This window comes from Leptomonas pyrrhocoris, assembly GCF_001293395.1.
Source record: "Leptomonas pyrrhocoris isolate H10 chromosome Unknown, whole genome shotgun sequence".
NCBI lineage: Eukaryota > Euglenozoa > Kinetoplastea > Trypanosomatida > Trypanosomatidae > Leptomonas > Leptomonas pyrrhocoris.
Window position 1 is genome coordinate 793,097 of NW_015438358.1, and position 20,015 is coordinate 813,111.

The 20,015-nt window shown below is 57.3% G+C and overlaps 9 protein-coding genes across 13 annotated transcripts; all 9 read right to left on the reverse strand.

Annotated features, from left to right (window-relative positions):
* Positions 1-379: 379 nt before the first annotated feature.
* ABB37_01307 (hypothetical protein) lies at positions 380-1,631 on the reverse strand (the record flags this gene model as incomplete). Of its 2 annotated transcripts, none has more annotated exons than XM_015797755.1 (1): positions 380-1,631. In XM_015797755.1, exon 1 carries the CDS (start codon positions 1,565-1,567, stop codon positions 380-382), a length of 1,188 nt encoding a protein of 395 aa, XP_015663275.1. In that variant the 5' UTR covers positions 1,568-1,631. The 2 variants fall into 2 exon arrangements, with proteins under 2 accessions (XP_015663275.1, XP_015663274.1); XM_015797754.1 differs by having other exon boundaries at positions 380-1,591.
* Positions 1,632-2,492: 861 nt separating this feature from the next.
* Positions 2,493-3,806, reverse strand: ABB37_01308 (putative mitochondrial mitochondrial RNA binding complex 1 subunit,NUDIX hydrolase, conserved; the record flags this gene model as incomplete). Its single annotated transcript, XM_015797756.1, has 1 exon — positions 2,493-3,806. One exon carries the CDS (start codon positions 3,804-3,806, stop codon positions 2,493-2,495), a length of 1,314 nt encoding a protein of 437 aa, XP_015663276.1.
* A 933-nt stretch (positions 3,807-4,739) lies between these two features.
* ABB37_01309 (putative mitochondrial poly(A) polymerase) lies at positions 4,740-6,148 on the reverse strand (the record flags this gene model as incomplete). Its single annotated transcript, XM_015797757.1, has 1 exon — positions 4,740-6,148. The coding sequence occupies exon 1, from the start codon at positions 5,802-5,804 to the stop codon at positions 4,740-4,742; it is 1,065 nt and encodes a 354-aa protein (XP_015663277.1). The 5' UTR covers positions 5,805-6,148.
* A 451-nt stretch (positions 6,149-6,599) lies between these two features.
* ABB37_01310 (hypothetical protein) lies at positions 6,600-9,909 on the reverse strand (the record flags this gene model as incomplete). The annotated part of the gene is made up of 1 exon (XM_015797758.1): positions 6,600-9,909. The coding sequence occupies exon 1, from the start codon at positions 9,726-9,728 to the stop codon at positions 6,600-6,602; it is 3,129 nt and encodes a 1,042-aa protein (XP_015663278.1). The 5' UTR covers positions 9,729-9,909.
* Positions 9,910-10,364: 455 nt separating this feature from the next.
* Positions 10,365-10,635, reverse strand: ABB37_01311 (unspecified product; the record flags this gene model as incomplete). Its single annotated transcript, XM_015797759.1, has 1 exon — positions 10,365-10,635. Exon 1 carries the CDS (start codon positions 10,581-10,583, stop codon positions 10,365-10,367), a length of 219 nt encoding a protein of 72 aa, XP_015663279.1. The 5' UTR covers positions 10,584-10,635.
* Positions 10,636-11,790: 1,155 nt separating this feature from the next.
* ABB37_01312 (hypothetical protein) lies at positions 11,791-12,560 on the reverse strand (the record flags this gene model as incomplete). Its single annotated transcript, XM_015797760.1, has 1 exon — positions 11,791-12,560. The coding sequence occupies exon 1, from the start codon at positions 12,199-12,201 to the stop codon at positions 11,791-11,793; it is 411 nt and encodes a 136-aa protein (XP_015663280.1). The 5' UTR covers positions 12,202-12,560.
* Positions 12,561-12,958: 398 nt separating this feature from the next.
* ABB37_01313 (hypothetical protein) lies at positions 12,959-17,101 on the reverse strand (the record flags this gene model as incomplete). Of its 3 annotated transcripts, none has more annotated exons than XM_015797763.1 (1): positions 12,959-17,101. In XM_015797763.1, exon 1 carries the CDS (start codon positions 16,871-16,873, stop codon positions 12,959-12,961), a length of 3,915 nt encoding a protein of 1,304 aa, XP_015663283.1. In that variant the 5' UTR covers positions 16,874-17,101. The 3 variants fall into 3 exon arrangements, with proteins under 3 accessions (XP_015663283.1, XP_015663282.1, XP_015663281.1); XM_015797762.1 differs by having other exon boundaries at positions 12,959-17,096; XM_015797761.1 differs by having other exon boundaries at positions 12,959-17,080.
* A 635-nt stretch (positions 17,102-17,736) lies between these two features.
* On the reverse strand, positions 17,737-18,344 carry ABB37_01314 (putative mitochondrial hypothetical protein; the record flags this gene model as incomplete). 2 transcript variants are annotated; one of them, XM_015797765.1, is made up of 1 exon in its annotated part: positions 17,737-18,344. In XM_015797765.1, exon 1 carries the CDS (start codon positions 18,223-18,225, stop codon positions 17,737-17,739), a length of 489 nt encoding a protein of 162 aa, XP_015663285.1. In that variant the 5' UTR covers positions 18,226-18,344. The 2 variants fall into 2 exon arrangements, with proteins under 2 accessions (XP_015663285.1, XP_015663284.1); XM_015797764.1 differs by having other exon boundaries at positions 17,737-18,341.
* A 235-nt stretch (positions 18,345-18,579) lies between these two features.
* ABB37_01315 (unspecified product) lies at positions 18,580-19,933 on the reverse strand. Its single transcript, XM_015797766.1, has one exon. It carries the CDS (start codon positions 19,784-19,786, stop codon positions 19,043-19,045), a length of 744 nt encoding a protein of 247 aa, XP_015663286.1. The 5' UTR covers positions 19,787-19,933; the 3' UTR covers positions 18,580-19,042.
* Between the last annotated feature and the right edge of the window lie 82 nt (positions 19,934-20,015).

Consider the following 20,015-nt stretch of genomic DNA (forward strand, 5'->3'; position numbering starts at 1 on the left):
AATAAAGCTGACTTTGCATGTGTGTCTATGTGTGTGTGTGTGTGTATGTGGATGGGTGTCGTGGGACTCGGAGCTGTTGGAAGCCTTGTGAGGTATTGCTTTTCATGGGTTCAAGACTCAGAAGCTGTCGGGTTTGACGCTCTGTTTCGCTGATTACGGAGAAAAAGGCGCTATCGCACCTTTGTCTTTCTTTCCTTGTTATTGCTGTAGTTGTCGGTGCGACGTGCTTTGGATTCTTTAGTATTAGTGAAGCTGCATTACAGCATTATCCGTTGCGTGCGCGCATGTGTGTAACGCAACATGAAACGCGCACACAGAGGGGGGGGGGGAAGGCGGGGAAGGAGCCACCGGAAGTCATCCGGCATCCGCGTGTCTTTGCTTACGCACGCTCGCCGCCAGTGCTAGTCTCATCACCGTCACTCTCGTCCTCTGAAGACGAGGAGCCCATCCGCTTGTGCTCGCCGATCTTCTCCAGCACGCAGTAAAACATCGGTCCCCACCCATCCGTTGTATCCGGCAGCAGCAAGCGGCCGTACGCCGTCGCTTCACCAAGCACAGGCGGCGGCGAAGGTCCTTCCGCAGCCGAGGTAGCGCCGGCAGCGGCAGCAGACGAAGTACACGACGACGTCTTGACAACTCTTACCTGACAACGAGTGCGGCGCAGCACCTCCGAAATCACGCCGCCGTTCTCAAGAGGCGAGATGGAGCACGTGCTGTACACCACGCGGCCACCCACAGCGCACGTCTCCACGGCGCGTAGGAGAAGCACACGCTGCAGCGCCGCCAGCTCCATCGTCGTCTCTTCGCACCACTCGCCAAGCGACAGCGGAGCGCCGCGAGATTGCTGTAAAAGATGGCGCTCCGACGAGCACGGCGCATCGACCAAGACACGCGTGTAGGCTGCGGGGTCGTACCACGTTTGCGCATCCCGCTGCGTCGCCTGCCAGGGCACGTAATTGACAGGGATGTGCTCCTGGAGGTTGCGGCGCAGACGTGCACACCGGTCCGCGCGGGTCTCGTTGCACGACAGCGAGCCATCCGGTGAGAGGAACTGCGCAATGGCGATGGACTTGCCTCCGGGGGCAGCACACATGTCGAGCACCTTGTCAAAGGAGCCCACCTGCAGCTGCTCCACCACGTAGGCGGAGGCGTAATCCATCAAGTAATAGGCCTTTATGCCAAAGGCGTCGATCGGAGGCTTGTCGATGATGCTGTCCTCCGGTCCGTCCTCTTTGCTCTCGCTGCTGATCGTGGTCTCTTGAGAATGCTCCTTCCCAGCCACGGATGCTGGTTGGAATGCCTGAGTGAGTGACCGCGCATCAACACGCACGAGGCCGCGCGTTGCCTCCTCGAAGGGCACCTGTGAGAAGCGGTTCCACAGCGCAACTTTGCGGGGGACGACCGTCATTGCCGCACGGAGTGTGGGCCACCGCTCGCCGTAGATTTCGCTGTAGTACTCTTCAAATGTCCGCGGCTTGATCGGCTTGTTCTTCGTGTGTGCGCCTTTGGGATGGGACGTGACGGCGCCGCTGCGACCTCGACCGCGTCCGGTGCCACGTGGGGGCATTAACTATCTTTAATTTCCCTTTTCTCTAAAATGATTCAATGAAATCAGAAAATGAGGTACGCTCTCAAGAGCAGAGGGGAAAGAAAGAAACGAATAACAATGAAGGGAAGCTGGCGAGTTGGGTGCAGGTCAAACGATGGGGCTTTCTTCGTCGTTTTGCGCAACAGCACTGCACGTACGCGGGGGAAAAAAGTGTTTTGCTGACTTTCCCGTTCTATTGTTTTTAACGATTTAAAAGCTGAATTCAGAGGACGGCGGCATCAAAGCAATCATCACGAAACAGGCGACGTGTGAAGGAAGAAGCCCTCCGGAAAAGGTACGAGACTTGCGTCTCGGTGTAAGACAGTGATGCAATGGCCTCCGTGCTCATCGAGGTCGCAGTGACGGTTACGCCTTGTTTTTCTTTTTCCGTTTCCCTCCTTTTGCGAATTGTGCGATTAAACAACAGCTTTCCAACGCGACAGCGTCTTACGACAAATGCCCCCAGACTCGCACATGCACACACGCCACCTCTCCTAACCAACAGTGGCCGCAGCAGAAGAGTCCTTAACTGCACCGGCAGATTTGAGGTACGTCTGCTGAGCGAAGCAGCGCATCCAGTGTGGATCACCAAACCCGCAGTGGGAGGCACGACGCCTTCAACGCACAAACAACCCAACCAACAAGCAAAGAAGAAATGATGCACCCGTGGGTGTGCGCTGGCACCCCAGCTATCTGTAACAACCGGTACAGCGTTGGTGCTTTGGCCACTTACGGCTGGCGCCAACGCTTTTTTGTGCTCTTCATGAAGATCACAACACAACTCAAGAAGGAATGCCGCACCGCCGATGCCCGGCGGAGCTGAAGCTGCGGAACCCCTGCGAAACTCTTTCCTCGCAATGCCGAACCGCCTCAACTCCACAGATTGCGCTGCGTTTCTCCCTTTTTACGAAGAAGGAGTGGGCTCGGACTGTGGCGTCTCCGTGGGGGTGGCGTCGGCTGTTGGTTTTTCTTCCTGTACTTCCTCCGTCGCCGCAGTTGTGGATGCCGCCCCTTCAGCATCGGCACCACCTGCGGCACCGCCAGCAGCAGCGGCGACCTCCGACGCAGGCACCGCGAAGCCCAAGACGCTATTCAGCCCAGAGTACGGCGGAGGCGTGTAGCGGGTCGCCATGTAGTCCTCGCCGCGCAGCGGTCGCTGCAGCTCGTTGATCATCGGCACCTTCATCCACGCACAGCCCGTCTCGGGGTTGGCCAACTGCGCCCAGGCGCGGTCAATGGGGTCCGGCGACTGCCGGAGCAGCTGTGCATCCCAGTGGTGCATGTACGTGTTGAGCCCCACCTGCGGACCCAGCACCTCCACCTCGTACGGCACTTCCGCCACGAAGTAGTGCACCGGGACACGCCAGTAGAAGGTAGGGTTGCTCTGGTTGAGACACGCCGTTGGATAGACAGTGTTCGGGTCCACCGTGATGCCGGTCTCCTCCCAAAGAGTCCGCACGGCGGCCTCCCTGTAGTGCTCAAACAGCAGCGTCCACTTGCCCGGTAGCTTGAGCGAGATAGGCGGGATGTCCGGCGGGCGAAGGTCGCGGTTGATGCGGCGCAGCATCAGCCACTCGATATCCTCATTCCGGTTGATGGTCACACCACCACCACCGCTGCTGCTGCTCGCGCTGCCGCTGCTATTCACGCTTGCAGTCTTGCCGGGCTTACGACGGAAGACGCCCAGGCGTACGTAGGCGGGATCTTGATCGAGCGCCGCTTCCATCAACTGCCGACAATTGAAGATACCGCGCTCGCTGCCAAACAAATACACCGTCAGCTCCACCTCGTCCGCGTTCGCGTAGCCGCCCTCCGTCTCTGGCACGACGAGTCGATCCGGGAAGGTCGGCTCCACCTCCACGTGCACGCCGGTTCTGTACTTCAGCTCGGACGCCCACTCTCGCATCGGCCCCGACACCTTCCGTGCCTGCGCAGCCGTCGTCAGCCAACGGTACACAAGCGAGTTGGTCAGTATGTCGAAGCGGCCCGGTGGACGCTCAATCTTCTCAAGACGAATGCGCGCCGTCGGTGTTTGCAGGTCCGCCTTCGCGAGCGGCTGGGACATGGCGGCGTCCATCGATAAGTTGCCCTCGCCTTCCAGCTCCTGCACGAGCTCCGACTGAAGGCCGGTGGTGTCTTCCGAAACAAATTCGTTCTCCGTCATTCTGGGGTCGACGCCGCCGGAGCCGGAGCCGGACGATTGCCACCGGCGCTGCATCTTGTGTGCGGTGGGAAGGCGGGCTGCAGCGCTGCTCGTGCCAGCAAACAGCAGTGCTGCTGTGCCATGGCCCAGCCGCGCGACACTGGTGCCGAACCCATTGGTGCTGTTGCCGCTGCCGCTTCGAACTTGCAGAGACGCAGCGAGTGATCGCACGCGAGCACGGCGCACCACAGGGCCGACAGGAAAACGCATTCTTCCCTCGCCGCTTCTCAATCGCTCTGTGAGTTGAACGAAAGAAGAAAACCGTATTTCCGCTGCACTCTCTTTCAGCCCGGTAAAGGCGAAATGAAGCAGAGTAAATATCTTTAGAAAACTTGCAGTGAAGGACGCGCAGCTGACTTGCCGAGGGGAGGGGGGGGGGTCAACAATCCTTTAACTCCTTCAAATGGCTGTGAAGCAAGAAAACCCCATACAAAGAGATGACCGTCAGTTAATAAAGAAAAAGCAAACCGGAAGAGAGGTAGATGTCGTTGAGGTAAGCAGGCATAGGATTGTCAGAGCTTCTTGATATGTGTTTCCGCCCTGAGCCCCAATCACACGGTTCAACGCATTTAAAAGCGTAGTCCTCCGATTCAACTTTTTCGAACCTTCGTCGCCGTCCACACGATCAAATCAAGCGAACCATCGTCTCGGATGAAATTGACGGCTGTTCTTCCTCTGCTATTGCACCGGGCAGGTTGCGGTGCCTGCCAATTGTCTTGGTCAGTGTAAATTTTTCTGGTGTGTTCTTTAAACCAGTGTTTTCAATGTGAAGGATGCAAAAAGAAACTAATGAAAGAAAAAAAAAGGGAATCTGTGAAAGCTCTCAGAAAAACATCCGTTGGCTTCTCTTCCTCTTTTTCTTTTTTAACCCCTAAAAACACGCACGCCCGTCACGGCGTGTGTGCACCGCATCGCACCCTCTTCCCATCCAAGACGACGACGACGACATCAGGCTGCGTTCTTTGCGGTCGCCGGAACAGGTGTCAGAAGCAGCAGCCCCGTCTCCTGAGCCCGCTCTAAATGCTTGCGCAGAAGCATCGCCTTGAACGGCGTCACGTTACGTCCGACGTTCAGGTTGTACTCGTACGGGTCTTCAATGCACCACCGGTAGTGCACCTTCTCGCCTCGTATGCGCGCCATATCCTCTGCGTTCTTCGTCCACGACAGCATCTCCTTCGTCGTCTCCCCCGCCGGTCGGTTCAAGCTTATCACCTCTGTCTCCGGCTTGAACTCGTGGAGGTAAAAGTGCAAGAAATCCTGCATCATCTCCGCCAGCACCTGCCCATTTTGCTGCGGTGCATCCAACGGCAGGTAGGGCGGCATAGGGGCTATCTGGGCCACGTCGCAGGACTCTACGGGTACAAGCTTCGCCATGTTGCGCTGCACAAGATAGTACGCCACCATCATGTTCCACCCGTAGGAGGTGATACACCCACCCTCCACCGAAGCGTTGAGGCCCGTCTTTTTGCTCCACTGCTTCACCAGCATGCTCAGCCAACGTGTGTCGGGGTGCTGCGTCAAGTAGCAGCGGAGCAGCGCACTGTTGCGCACGCCGTTGCGGCGGTTCGCCGTCACATCGAAGCTCACGCCGTCGGTGCCCATCCCGCCCTTTACCCGCAGTACGGGGACACGGGTGCGGCGCACCAGATCGATGTCCCACAAAAAGTGCTCCCTCTTCACCTCCTCACTGAGGCGGTTGAGGAAGTCCGCCTGTAAGCCTTTCGCGACCTCCGACACGGCATCCGCGCCGGTGCCGTCTGAGACGTCTGCCGGGCTGAGGCATACAAAGTCCACGTCGCTACCGTGCTCGTGCACGCCCAAGACGGCGGTGGAGCCGAAGATGTACGGCGTCATGGCCGCGTCCACCGCGTGCACGCAGGTGGAAACCTTTTGATGGACGTCGGCGACGGGTTTGGTGTCGAGCTTGCGGGAGAGGTGCGCGTCGCAGAAGCGCGCGACGGCTGCTCGGACATCTGCAATCGAAGCGATCGTCTTGACGGCTCTTCCTTTCATCAGAGAAAGATGCTAAATCGTTTTTGCGTGTTTGTGTGTGTGTGTGTGTCCCAACGGAGCAGCAGTATATTGTGTGAGAATGAGCAAGTAATAAAAGACGCGTTGTGTGACGGTGCAGCCGCTTCCAGTTCCTGTTTGTGTGGGTGCGTGTGTTTGACACTTGTAAAGTCAGAGCGTGGTCGCTCACAAAACTCCTCGTTTCGCCTTCGCAAACGAACACCGAAGAAAGAAAACCGGTAGGGGAGCGTGGACGACGCGACGATAGTGCCGTCTTGAGTGTGGTGACAGCACCAACAACAAGCACGGGAGTTGATGTGCAATTTGAAAAAAAAAAGACGGCCGGCTGAAGAGGTTAAAACGGCAAGAAAGAAGGGAAGTTCGCAAACACGAAAGCGCGGCGGCGCAGAGCCGCACAGGTCGTGAGTCTGACAAAGAAAAAATAAGAGCCGAGGACTACGTAGCCATGACACACCACCGTCCTACGCGACGACAAGGCACAGCAGGACTTGCAGCCCTCTGCTTTGCTACTAATATTACTAGTGGCCTAGAAAAAGAGAGCCCCACACGCATATGTATATATACGCAGGACCAAAACACAAAAGCTCCTGCATGAATAGAAATTGGTTGACTGTGGAAATTAGACGCAGAGCAGCGATGTAGCAGTAAGTGAGAGAAGGCACAAAGGGAAACAAAACAAAAACGAAAAGCGGACGACGGCGCCAAAAAGAGTCCTGACTCGAGCTGCAATCAAATGTCGCCATTTAATGAATCTCTGCGAGCCGGGTTAAAGAAGGACTAACGGCGACCACTGCGAGAGCCGTGCTCCATATCGGTGAGCACCATCAAAATGTCGGAAAGCTGCTCCGTCACCCGCCCAGCAAACGCCACCTCGAGCGCGGCGAGACGCTTCGAGTGCTCCTCTGTCTCCTTCGCAGCCTTCACCTGATGCCACACAACATGTCGGTTGATCTGCGCCACACGCGCACGCAGAAACTTGAGTGATTTGGGGTACACCACGTACCCGTCGCTGCCTGCAACGCCGTCGCTCTGCTCTTCGGCGCTTTCTGTCGTCGTGTCAGACGAGGTGATCGTCTCCTTGAGAAAGGAAGGAAGGGCAGCCGAGGGGGACGCGGGCAGCTGCGTGCGCGAAGCGCAACGACACGAGTTTTGATGTCCCGCAGCGGCCGTCGCCGTGGCAGCGCCTGCAGAACAACAGGCAGAATCAATGCCTTCAAGACGGCAACTACCACTCGAAGATCGTCGCCTCCGATATTCTGCTGCTGCGACAGGCTCAAGACCGGCGCCGCTGGAAGGCCGCTTACTTCTCTTCTGCTCCTCCGGGGTCCGCGCGGTGATGCCCGGCGTGGAGGCGTTGGCGGAGTAGGCGTCATTGCTGGTCTCGCTCTCCGTGTTCGATTTCGGAATAAATGCCGGAGAGTCTTTCTGCAATGGACGGTGCCGCAGTGACAACGACGTCAACGGAGAAGACGCCGCAGACGACGGCACCGAGGGAGGTGAAAACGGCGAAGGCAGCACCGGCCGCGACTGCCGCGACCCTGCCGCAGAGACAGCAGCTCGCAGCATCGCCTCTCTCACGCGGTTGCGTGGCATGGTGGGTGTACGTGGTGACGCCGGCAACCGTGCCTGTGCAGCAACGGCAGCAGTAATACCAGCAGCGGACCGCGGACGAGCGTCCTCTCTCCTGCTCTGAGATGTGGCGCACACGAAGCACGAACAGGGGGAACGCTGCTCGCGACTCGAACAAGTTGTATGGCGCGACACGCTGGACGGCACGTGCGGCCGCGCCACGTTCGTGTTGGATGGATCGTGTCGATGTGGCAGCCCGAAAAAACCATCGCGGCCGCGACGCAGACAATACCGCGGAGAGCACAGCCTCGCTGATGCTGGGGCGTGCGGAGAGCGTCGGAGACGCGATGGATCGCGAGCCACCGGTTCATGAAGATGCGGCGCACGTACAGGCCAGGCACACCAGCCTTCTGGAGGTCCTACGCGCTGGCAGGAGCGGTCACGCCGCGTCGAGGAAGCGAGAGCAGCACGAGCCGCAGTAGCGGAGGAGGAGGAGTGGGGCGGCGGCGGTGCGGGAGGACGCGGCTGCGGCGACGTCGACCGCGACGACCACGAAGAAAAGGATGAGGAACGGCCGCGTCGGAAGCCGTCTGGATCCACCACAATAGGCGAAAAGGAAGAGGAGGAGGAATGACGTGCAGAGTACTGGGAGACAGTGGGTTGCCGTGGCTTGGAACGCATATGATCTGGGATGTTCGATGCGATCGGGCGCGGGGGGATAGGTGTCCGCACCTGTTGTGCCAAGTCAACACGGCCGCACAGGGGTCCACACCGCAGTCGCGGCGGCAGCGGGGCGTCGAACGCGCACGGCGGCGTTGCCGCGGCAGGGGGCACCGCATTTCTCCGTTCGGACGAAAAGAAGTGGCGGCCGCGGCGGCGATAGGCATCCTCGCGCGTCCTTCCTCGCACCTGTCCGGCGTTCATGGCGAGACGTCGTGCGGAACCAGCAGCCACCTGAACGCGGGGAGGGGCGTCCGAAGCAATGGGGGTGGCTGCGGGTGTGTGGGGATGCGCGAAGGGAAAAAATGGCCGCTGCCCAACTCCGGCGGCGGCTGACGATGCTGCTGCTGCTGGTGCCCAAGCGCTGTGATGTGCCGGTAATCCAAAAGGAGAGGGTTTCAGGTGCGGCGAATAAGGCGAGTAGGCGGCATGTCTCCCCGCGATGTTGGCGCCGTGGCGCTCGTACTGTGAGGGCAGACGAGGTCGAAACTCGCGATGCGTCGGAGACAATAACGAAACGGCTGGAGAAGGTGGACCGGACCGCACACGTAATCTGCGACCTGTAGCGCTCGTCGTCGCGGTGCTCCTGTGGGAGGCTGTTGTACTCTCGGATGGAGGGTGAAGGAGACGCGCGCTGCCGGGAGTTTGGATCGGCTGCTGAATCTGCAGTTGACGGTGTTGCAATGCAACCTGCCTTGCCGTTTGCGCAAACCGCAGCCCGATAAGTCGCGCGTCTGCGGTGCTGACACGCAAGTGAACGGCGACGGAGAGAATACGCGACCCGCGACGCAGGCCCGCCAACAGTAGCGCGCTGGTCTCTTCGCTTACACGGTGCAGCTCCAGCGCTACGTGAACGTTTTCTGGTGCTTGTTGCAACGCGAGGAGAAATGCCGGTGACCTCGCGCAAGGAGATGAAGGAGTTGAAAGCGACGCCCGACTACGATGCACAGCTGCGCCAGATGACTGGTTCACTGCATCAGCCTTCTCCGTGGCAGGACGAGCAAGGTGACCATCCTTGTAGCAGGAGGGAGAAATCGGGCAGGAAAAGGCCGCCGGGGACCCAAAAAGCTTTTCCCGATTAGGCAGGCGCGCTTTGGCGGTCATGGGAGGCTGCTGGAGCTCTGACGCGGTTGGTGAAGGGTGTGAAGGGAGATGAGGAGCGCGTCGATACGCCCATCCCCCTTGCATTCCGCACGACGCCCGCGGCGGAAGTCTCGTGAAGTGCTGCTGCGGCTGTTTCCCACACGGCGGTGATGTTGTATTCTCCGCGAAGGCAAAAGCAGCGAGTCCGGCGGCGATGGCAGCCGCCTCCATCGGCGTGGCGCCGCCGATCAACGACACATCCCTCACCGAAGAGCACTTCGCCGCACCCTGAAGAAAGGCTTCCAGCGCAGTGGCGGAGGCGACGTATTTGAGGTGCACCGTGATGGCCCGCAAGGAGTGACATGCGGGGAAGAGAGGTGCGAGATACTGCGCGTCGCACAGGTGCAAAATGTGTAGTGGTGTGTTGCCGATAGTAATGCGATCGGCGGTGTTCTGAGCCAGACGCGTGGCGAGGACGTGAATAGACGGGGCGATGTGACGCGGCTTTTGTGGAAGAATGCGATGCGGCAGCATGGCGGGTAGCGGCGCGGGTTCGAGTAAAGATGGCGTACCAATCTGTGTATCTCTGCGTGCATTTGTGTGTATGTGTGTGTGTGTGGAAGAATGGTTCTCCTCTACTCTATAACTTAACGATACTCTACCCTAGGCACGTTGGCAGCCCTGTATTAACTGTATTCCTTCACCTCTGGGTGTCTTGTGTCCAATGAAAAGATGAGGAAAAAAAAAAGAAGAGGGTCAGAAAAGAAAAAGGGAATGTGCTTCAGCTCTCGGATCGAGACACGGCCTTCTTATACGATTGAAGGTGTCTCGAGCACACAAAGAGGAGGAGGAGTCGCTTTGGGGTTCTTTGGGGGAAAACAGTACCCCCCCCCCCTCACAGTACGTTGGATTCTTGCACTCGCCTTTCATTCTTTGAACAAATCGCTCTCCTTCAATGAAGAGCAAGATTGTGTCATCAATAAACGCGCTGCATGCACGCTCCATCCACATCAGGCTTGTGTGAACGGGGGAAAAGGGGGAGGAGGTGTTTTCAGCTCGTTCGTATGAGAGATGCTATCAGGAAATGCACATCGCAGTCGTATCGTTCACGTCGCGTTCATCTGTGATCAACTTCAGAGAAAACAAAAACGAAACACAACAACCGACCGCCTACGCCGGGGCGTTGTCTTTTCGCAATGCTGCGTTCAACTCAGCCGGCGCGGCGGCCATCGCCTCATTTGCGGCACAGGAAAGCTTGCCTTCAATCAGCTCGTACTTCCTGTTCTGCGCCTCGCCGTCGTCGATAAGTGTGAGAGCGAAGAGCTTGTAATACAAAGCGCAGGTCACGGTGAACCCGGCAATGAGGCCGCTGCTTTTAACCCTCCACATCTTCTGCCCCAACACAGTTTATTAGTATGTGTGAAAGCAAGTCGGATTAGACTATCGACAGGGTTTTTTTTTGGTTCCAAGAGGTAATAAGAAACGATGGGAGAAGGAGGTACAAAAGATGGTAAAAGAAGGGTGCCATTGTTCGCCACGCAAGGCCATCGTGACGTCGCGAGATCTTCTCCATTCAAATTGGGTCGCGAGCGCTGCTTTTCTTTTTTGGTGGATCTCGTCCGGAAACCATGATGCCAGCAGGCGTGTGGTGTGCACGGCGGCACAAAGATTCTGAAAGGAATGAATAGCCGGCCAGAATCGGCTGAGCAGGTAAAACAAAAAAGAAAACGAGGCTGAAGCACTTTTTTTGGTGTACGCGTAAGCGAGTAAATTGTTTCATCTTTTCTGAGAAGATACGATTGAGGCGATGCACGCCAACGTGCCACAGCAGAGAAAGACCTGAAAGACGCAACATCCTTTCATGCGGTAGCACTCGCTATCTTGCATGCTGCCCTTCACGCATCCCACGCCTAATCCTTTTTCCTCTACTTCCTGGGCTCCGCTTTACGTCTTTGCGTGGTAACTTCGCTTGTCGCTGAAGGAAGCACGACCCACTTCGAAGTGGAGCAAAAGCCAACGGAAGCACCGATAAGAGCACTGAAAAGAACACAAAAGACAACGATGTGACTGAAAACAAGAAACCGAAGATACCATAAAAGGGAAGAGTGAAGTAAAACACCATCTTACGAAGTTGAGAGAGAGAAAAAATAAGAAGAGAAACAATCTACCGAGCAACCACCACACCCCATCGAGCGTGGTAAAGAGCTGAGGGGACACTGGCCAGGGCATCGCCAACAAGATGTGCGCTTCATAAGGCGGTCAGCGCCAAACGACACCGCCAAACACGAACACCTCTGGAGGGGCACCCTGTCAAACCGCATTTACACGATGATAGAACCATACACGCCGTGCAGCATCGCTAACAAGATGAAGGAAGAACTTCGAAGAAAAAAAGTGGGCAAAGTGTGGATTTGGCTGCCATCTAGGTTGCTAAGGAGAAAACGGTAGCAAAAATGTTTCTTTGTGTTGTTGAGAGGGGGTAGGACATCCGCAGCTCGCTTTTCTCCGTTCAGCAGAAAAGAAGAAGAGAGGGACATGACAGCAGTCGGCTGACCTACGCGTTTCCTCCTCTCATCTGATGTTTTTTGCACACGTTCTATGCCGTCATCACCACCTTCACGTGGTTCTCCACATTCGCCTCAAATGGCAGGTCGCTCAAGGAGAGAGGATCAAGCAGCATGCGGTCACCAAGGTAGAGCGTTGTCGTGTCGTACGGCAGTTTCTTCTCCTTCTCTAGCAGCACCTTCAGGTGCTCCACGCTCTGGCCCATGAAGAACTTTGCGGCGTACTGGTCCCCGTTGGGCAGCTCAAACACAACAGGGACGGCGTCGCCTGCGAGGTCGCGCTCCACGGCGTCCATCTCCCCCAAACTCCGCGTGCCAGCGGCAGCCGCACCGCGCTGCTCGGCAGCGGCGGCGATGGGTGCTGTGTTTGTACGCTGCGGCGGGTTGGCCCACTCATCGGCCGAGTCGACGTCGGAGCCCGAGAAGTTCACTTCACCTGACATGATTGCCGATACAAAGACGGAAAAGAAAACAAATATAAAAAATATGTGTAGTAAAGACGGTGCGAGGAGTCTCTGCCTATTTCTGATCTCGAAAGAAAAGAGAAGAAAATGTCGACGTGAGACGCACGAATCGAGTCTGCGCAGGCGGCGAAACGGCTCTAACACAACTCGCAGCAAAGGACACGCAACGCAAACGCAAGAGCCCTTTTGGTCTCTTAAACGGGTAGGATCACACGTTTCCAATGCATGTAACAGAGTGAGGAGGAAAGATTATTCGCCAAAATCTCCGTGCTTTTCCATGAATGAATGACAGCAGCAGAAGACAAAATCTAATGACAATAATAACAGTAATAATAAACTGTGAAGTGAAGGAAAAGAAGAGGTGACCTCTCCCAGGACACAGCGAAAACAAGGAAAAGTGGCAAGGAAGTAGTGGTAAACAAAAGGAGAGAAGAGTGAATGTGTTGCTTGCGTGAATATGAAGGCGCGCAGGTCCCTCTGTGTATATATACGCGGAAGGTATTTCATCCACATGTATAAAAATAGGCAAGGTTTGAGAGAACGTACTGGCATGGTTTTTCTTCTTCTTTTGCCATTGACGCGTGTTCGAGCGCGGTTTAAACGATGCACTATTTTGCTGCGAAAAAAAGGGGGAGAGTAAAGTTAGCGCTACGCTTACGCAATTCCTTCGGGGCTTCGTGTAGCTTGCGCCCGTGTGACCGCATCTCTTTCGAAAGCAACAGCACTCTCTTCCTGCCTAGCCCTCACGCTGAGTACGCAGCGGTGCCGCTACGCCAGACTCGTGTCCCTTTAAGTCGATCCGATTTGCCACCTCACGCAGCATCTCGACCACGGGGCGGCGATAACCACGAATGGTCACGTTTGTCGGATCCTCTATCTTCGCGACCGCCAGCCACAAAGGGCCGCTCTTCGGCACCACGAGCAGCGCCCCCGATGCGACCGCGGCAGAGGTTGCCGATGGAGACCACGCACGTTTCTCCTCAGAGACCCCCCCGGCTGCAGCGCTGGACACCATGACCGACAACACCCACTGCTGCACCGCCTCTGCTCCCACGTCCCCACGACGCGCATCCTCCGTCAGGGCGGTCTTCTCTTTCGTGCCGCCATCCTCTTCTGCGTCGTCGTCCCCTTCGCTGCCGTACAGCTGCCGTCGCACAAAGGGCTGCATCGCTGGCTGGTCCGCCATGCGCCACAGCAGCCCCACCGCATCCCCGCAGCGGCCTTTGCTCGCCTGCACCGCCTTCAAGGCCTGGTCCAGCGCACGGGCGTACTGACCGGCAGTGAAGTACAGCTGCGCCACAGCGCACAGCGCCAGCGGCTCGCGCGACTTCCACTGCCGCATCACCTGCGCCGCCGCCCGGCCGCGCGACGCCGGCGGCTCAAGGGAAATAAAAAGACTGAGCAACTCCCCCACCGCGTCGTCCTGCGTCATCGCAATCGTACCGTCCCGCGTCTTGGGTAGCTTTTGCAGCACCTCCTGCACCGTCTCCAGCGCCTGCCCTGGCGTACCGTACTGCGCCTCCAGCTTCGCCTGCGCTACGCCGATCTGCGCCAAGGCAGATGCCTGCTTCTCCAGCTCTTGCGGAGACAGGGCCCGCGCGAGGAGCTGCGAACGAGTGCTGTACACGCTAGCCGCACAGGCTGATGCCGCATCGCTCAGCAAAGCGCGGGCCGCGGGGACGTTCTGCAAGAACTCCGCCTCGACGCGCTGCGCTGCGAAGATCCATACGGCCGCCACGGTGCGACAGTGATCGGCGCTCACTGCCTTCTTGCACAGGACACTGATTTCACGCACCTCGCTTGTGAAGGTATCGTCCATGCGAAGCATATCGGCGGTGGTCAGACGAGGTGCGGTTGCACCGCCTGAGTGTTTTGTCGCTGACAGCGAAGCCCGCAGCCGCCGCTGATGAGCGTCGATGTCGCGCCGCTTCTCTTCCAGGAGCATGAGCCACAGCTTCCACGACTTCGGACACTGCTGCAGGGCGTCTTGCAAGATGCTTTGGATTGGTTGCCCCTGGCTGCGACGCAGCACCGCGAGCTTCACCCACGTCTCCTCCTGCAAGAGATGATAGTTGCTGCTGTGGCGGTTGCGGTGGGAAGCGGCCGTGTTGATCGCCTCCAGCAAACAACGATCGGCTGCGGCGCTGTCGTCCACAGCTGCTAAGAGCTTCGCCCGCGCAATGTGCAGACGCAGGTCGCTTAATAAAAGATACGGTGGTTCATCTGCGGGTGTTGTCGACCCCGTGTGGGGCGTTGACAAAACTGCTGCATCCTCCAGCACTCCATCCGAGGCGGGCCTGGAGGAGCCAGACCGCAGCATGAGATCCACCACCGCCAAGGCAGTGGCATAGCAGCCACGGCGGTACAGCGCCTCGGAGAGTGTCAAGGGTACCTCGACAAGCACAGTTTCCAAGAAAGGGCTGAGGCTTTGCGGGAGGGCGGCAGCCGGTGATGAAGTTGTCGATGCAGCAACAATTGCGGTAGCGCGTGCCGAAAGGCCCAGCGTGGCGGCGACCGTAACGATCAGCGAAGGGGGGAGGTGCTGCGCCCGCACTGAAGGGGAAAGAGACGCAGAAGGCACCGGCCCCGCAACCGCCGACGTTGCAGGCCTCCGCAGCTCCTCCACCTCCTCTTCTTCCGTCTTTGGGATTGCATTGGCAGGCCCGTAGCGTGCTGCGTTGAAGGTGTTTTCCTCCTCCGCCGTGAAGTCGCAGGAGACACGGCGCAGCAGCAACGGAAGCTCCGTCAGCACCGCCGTGGGGGGAGCGGAAAGAAAGGCCGCTTCCAGCACAGCAAACGATTCTTTTGCGTTTGTCTTCGACACGGCAGTCGCTGATGGAAACAGAAGAGTGGAACAAAGCGCAGCGCTCGCATTGCCGCTTGCGCTGCCCTTCTTGACGACATCATCCAAGTATTGCCGCTGGAGCAACACCCACGTATACCACAGTGCGCACTGCACCTCGTGCTGGGCCACCGCCTCGGCCGGGAACAGAGCAGTCAAGTCGCTCAGCCACGTTGTGGGGACGGCGTTGGCGCTCAAACCTTTGTGATTTGGATCTACCACACTGAGAAACATCTGTGCGGCAGTGCAGACGTACGAGCCAGTTTTGGTGGTGGTGGCGGTAGGCCTTCCTGCCACGTCGTTGCCCTCCTCCTTCGTCTCAGCTTCAGGATACGCTGACCCTTTGCTCTCTGAACGGAGCAACGAGAGTGCCATCGAGAGCCACGCGTGTCGAGAGCCCGCCTCACCGAGGTTCAAGTAATTCTGTTGAGCCGTGCGCACTAAGTTGCCCACTTCGCTGTCTGCAGAGCGCAACACACGATAGACCTGCGCCGCTTCTTCTTCACGCTCCGAAAGGCTCGGTGCGTCACCACCTCCATTTTCCACCGCGACTGATTGGGGCAGTTGCTCTTCTTCGAATGCCTGTGTTTCCGGGTGTGGCGTCGTTGCCCAGCGCGACAGCGCGTACCACTCCACGTACTTGGCCGCCTCAATAATGAGCGCCAGTGAGGGGAAGCGCGCCGCTGCAGCTTGGAACATCTCCTTTCCGGTTTTGTAGCTTTCCAGCCGCGCCAACCGGGCCCACAGAAGAGGCAGGTGCGGGGTGTGCTGAAGAGCCTTCTGCAGCAGCACGCGCTGGTCCTGCACCGACGGCACGAACTGCACCAACCGCAGCCACAAATGCTCACTGGAAGGGCAGGCGAGAACCGCACGCTGAAGGCAGGGCACACGCTCCAGCGGTGGTACAACGTCCAGCAGCTGCGTCCACAACTCTTCCTCACTTGGGCAGGCGCTGGTCGCTTCGTCGAGCAGACGGCGACGGCCTGCTACGTTGTCGCGGGACAAATAACGCAGCCGCTCCGCCCAAATTCGCTTGCCCTTCGTTCCCGTGACGGCACAGCCCTCCACGAGGGTCTGATAGGCGCGGCGGGTCATGCCCATCTCGCGGTACGCGCGGGCGTGCGTAATCCAGGTAGTCTGCTCCTCTGTCGAGCCCATTGTCAGCACGTTATGCAGCCCCGCCTGCACGGCGGATGCCTTGCCCTTCAGAACGTCGTACGGCGTCAGCACGCGCTCATCGGCAAAGATGTGCTCCTCTGCGGCGTCGCCTTCCTCTGTGCGGGCACTGCGCACCACCAACGAGGAAGCTGAGGGAGCTGCCATCGTCGGCGCAGGAGCAGCCACATCAGATTCCGCACCGGTGGTGGTCGGGTCAGGAGCCGCTGCTGACCCACGCGAGGACACAGCCGTCTGCGCGGAAGAACTTGCAAACGGCATCTCCAATGCGGCCAGATCATCCAGCGACAACTTCACCCGCACCGCAGCACCCGCTGCAGAACCAGCCGTGGATGTGGTGTGAAGCCCCTTCTTCTTCTCGCCGTCTTTATCCTCGTCATCATCCTCTCCCTTCGTCTTTTTGGGGACTTTCTTCCGCTCCTCCATCCGCTCCATCGCAGAAAAGAAATCGTTCTCTTCCCGAGTCATCTTTGCGCCTGTCGTGCCCGCCGTCGTCAGCTCCGCAGTCGTGACGAAGCCTTTTGCGCCGCGGCCAGCGCCGAATTGGTACCCCTTCGGTGGGTGCGGTGCATGCCAGTCGATTTTGGCGAGCAGTTGTTCGTACTTATCCTCCTTGCCGTCGGTTCCTGACATGACTACTGCGTTCTTATCCCTTTTCAGCAGTTGTTTCGGCGTCTAGCGCAGTACCCCAAGTAGGAGAAAGGAGTTAGGATGATGTGAGGATAATGAATTGAACGCAGTACCGATGTGCTGATTGTGGCTGCCGTCGTTGTCGTTGGTGACTGCGCAGTAAAGCAGCGATATCGCCCGTTTAACCAGCACTCGTGCGCTGTGCTATCCTGTTATTATATTATTCTTCCCTCTCAAGAATGAAGTGAGCGGAGAGCAGAGTAGCAGATATTCAAGTGTACGGAGGACAATTGCACGAAGCCCAGAAAGCAGTAAATAATAATTTTTATGCGAGACTTTCCAAGCACTCTCCCACGAGGAGAGTCGGAAGAACAAACAAAGCTTCTTTTTCAGTTCTTTTTCTGAAGAGTTGTTAGTGCCTTCACGTACATAAGAAGACACCATGGCGGAGTTGGTGAAATGAGAGACTCGTCTTTGGGGTTTGTCTCTGCCATGTCCGAAAAACTTGTCGGATGACTGCGGGGGCGGAACCTGAATTAAGATACATCTGATCTTTTAATTTTATTTTCATGTGATTTGTAAATGTGAGATGTTTCCTGCATAACATCCACCCAACGAGACTCCCTCACCATCACGTCATGCCAAACACTAGCGCGGACCAGCACAGAAGAAGGAAGCCGCAAGAGCAAAAGGCCAAGGAAAAATAAAAGCATCGATCGAACTATGCAAACACTAGTCCATGACAGTCTACATCAACAGCCATAATCTTCTGTTTTCAGTGACGCTTTTGACGGATGATTGCTGCGTCGCTCCTCCTCCAGAATCACTGCTGCACCGAGGATTCTTTTGCCTTTTTTTTGGAGCTCTCAACGAGGACGCACCTCCTCTAGGTAGTCGTCATCGTACATGTCGCGTCGCTGATCCAGTGAGGCGCCCATGCGGTCGACGCGTGCATCCAGGAGCGACTGCAGGTGCATCCCTTGCCACCCGACATAAACAATCATGATGGCGTACATCCAGTAGAACCAGCGAAAGTCGATCTTCTGCAGAGGGCCTTTCGTTTGCGCGTACTTGATCAGGCTTTCTCGCAGCACGTTCGTATCCACGTCTTTAAAATCTTCGGGGTTGATCTTGCCTTTGTTGATGCGCGACTGGCGGATGTAGCGCTGCATCGCACCGTAGTTGCTGTGCGAGTACATGAAAAACCGGGGCAGGTCGATGACCAAATACCCTGCGTCGCGGATCGCACACTGCAGCTTGTTAGTAGCGGGATCCCACTTTGTGATGGTGGCCAGGTCGTGCTGAAGTGTCTGTCTCGCAACGCGCGTGAACGACGGGGGCAGCGCTGCTGACATCGTGATCAGCTTCTTTTTTTTTTGCTATTCTGTTCGTTAAAACAATTGTATGCTACCGTCAATGCCGACAGTTGTGATGCGTGAAGAGCAGCCCTTTTCTTTTCTCTTCTGATAGCTGCTGCAACGTGGCCGTAAGAAAGTGGAGGGGTGAGGGCCAGAAGAAGAGATGAAAACGCGTGCAGATCCCAAAGTAGAGGAACCGCATAGGAGAAACCAGCGAGCTTCATGCATCGGAGATGCGCGTAGTCGTCCCAAGAACAATTTCTGGGTGAAGCGTAGGATCGACGTGCGACGGACTGCGTTGAGTTACCACAGAGGAGAAAGAAGAAGAAATAACGGACTTCGTTCGAAATTAGAAACCGAAAAAGAAAGGCAACAGGTAAAGCCCAGAAAAAAGGGAAAACAGAGGAGGAGGAGGTTGCGTTGCCCTGCTCAGAGAAACTTCTGTGCACCACAGGACGAAGATCAATTTAAAAGAAAATAAAATGTTATCTACGCTGTTTGTTTCACAGCTTGCGGCTGCTGCGTACGTCGCTTGAGAAAGACTGTCAGCCATCGCTGCAGCTTCCTCACAGCGAGGCGCACGCGAAAACCGCTGCAACGCAGCAGGAAGAAGAAAGCGAAACGGAGGCGGTTCGCGAAAAAAGTCCATCAGAAAACGTCACACAGAGAAGACAGCGCATCGGTCGCCAATTCAAGCAATGGAACTGGTGTTCAGGCCGCAGCTACGGGCACCACAAAGAAACCCAACCGTCTGACCAAAACCAGATCATCAGGATCATATTCGCGGAACGGCATCTACCTCTCCTGTGGGTAATCAGCATTGCACCCCGTCCACCGTGGCCGTTACAATGTCGCCCCGGCAGCCCACATCGCCGAGGTACGGTTGTAGAAGCGACGCGAAGAGGCTTGCATCCACCGCCAGTTCATGCAACCGCTCCTGCACCACCCGGCGAAAGTCGGACTCGTTCAGAGTGGAGAAGGAAGACAAAAACCCTTCCGAATCGTGCAGAGGAGCCGCGACCGCCACCGCGCCATCGATCTGAATGATGTGCGGCGACAGCGTCCACACTGCCACCTGAACATGCTGTCGACCCGGTACCAGGTCCAGCACCCGCGCGTACACGGCGTCCCGGACCACCACCTTGGACAGCTCTCGCTTGTCCATCGTGGAGAGCAAGGGCGTCGAGGAGACGCCCTGACCTGCGTCGCCCGCCATGCGATGTCTTGGGCTGGGCGACCACGTTGCCGGGGGAGACGACGTAGGGGAGGAGGAGACGGGTGGGTGTGGGTAGGGGCCCGTGGTGGTAGCAATGGCATGTGTTCTGCTCTGTGGCGGTGTCACGTAGCCTGCTGCATTGGCATCAGCACCCGCTGTGAATGGGGCGTAAGGAGACGAAGACGACGACCCGGACAGGCGAAGCGGCGAGGTGGAGTTGCGAGCCGTGATGGAGCACGCGGTGTGGTGTAGCCGATACAGCAGGCTGAACTGCACCGGTGCGTTTGGCGGTACGGGGTGTCCCATTGGTGCGCTGGTGGATCCAGACGTGGACGAACGCATCTGTCCTTGTGTCGCTGTCTCTACATTAGCAGTATTGGTTGTCAGCACTCCGTTTTGTAGCGAAAAAGATGGTTGATGCGCTGTTCGTTTGCCTACCCGTACGCAACGCGAGGAGAGAAAGATGCAAGCGAAAACAAAAAGGAGACCTGCACGGGAGGAAACAACGAAAAGGGGGCAAATAGAAAGGATGCATCGGTCGACTGAAAGCATACGAAGAGCGCACCTGTCC

Bases quoted from the DNA above. Each gene is read 5' to 3' on its own strand.
- ABB37_01315 (XM_015797766.1), bottom strand. From the start codon at position 19,786: ATGCGTTCGTCCACGTCTGGATCCACCAGCGCACCAATGGGACACCCC.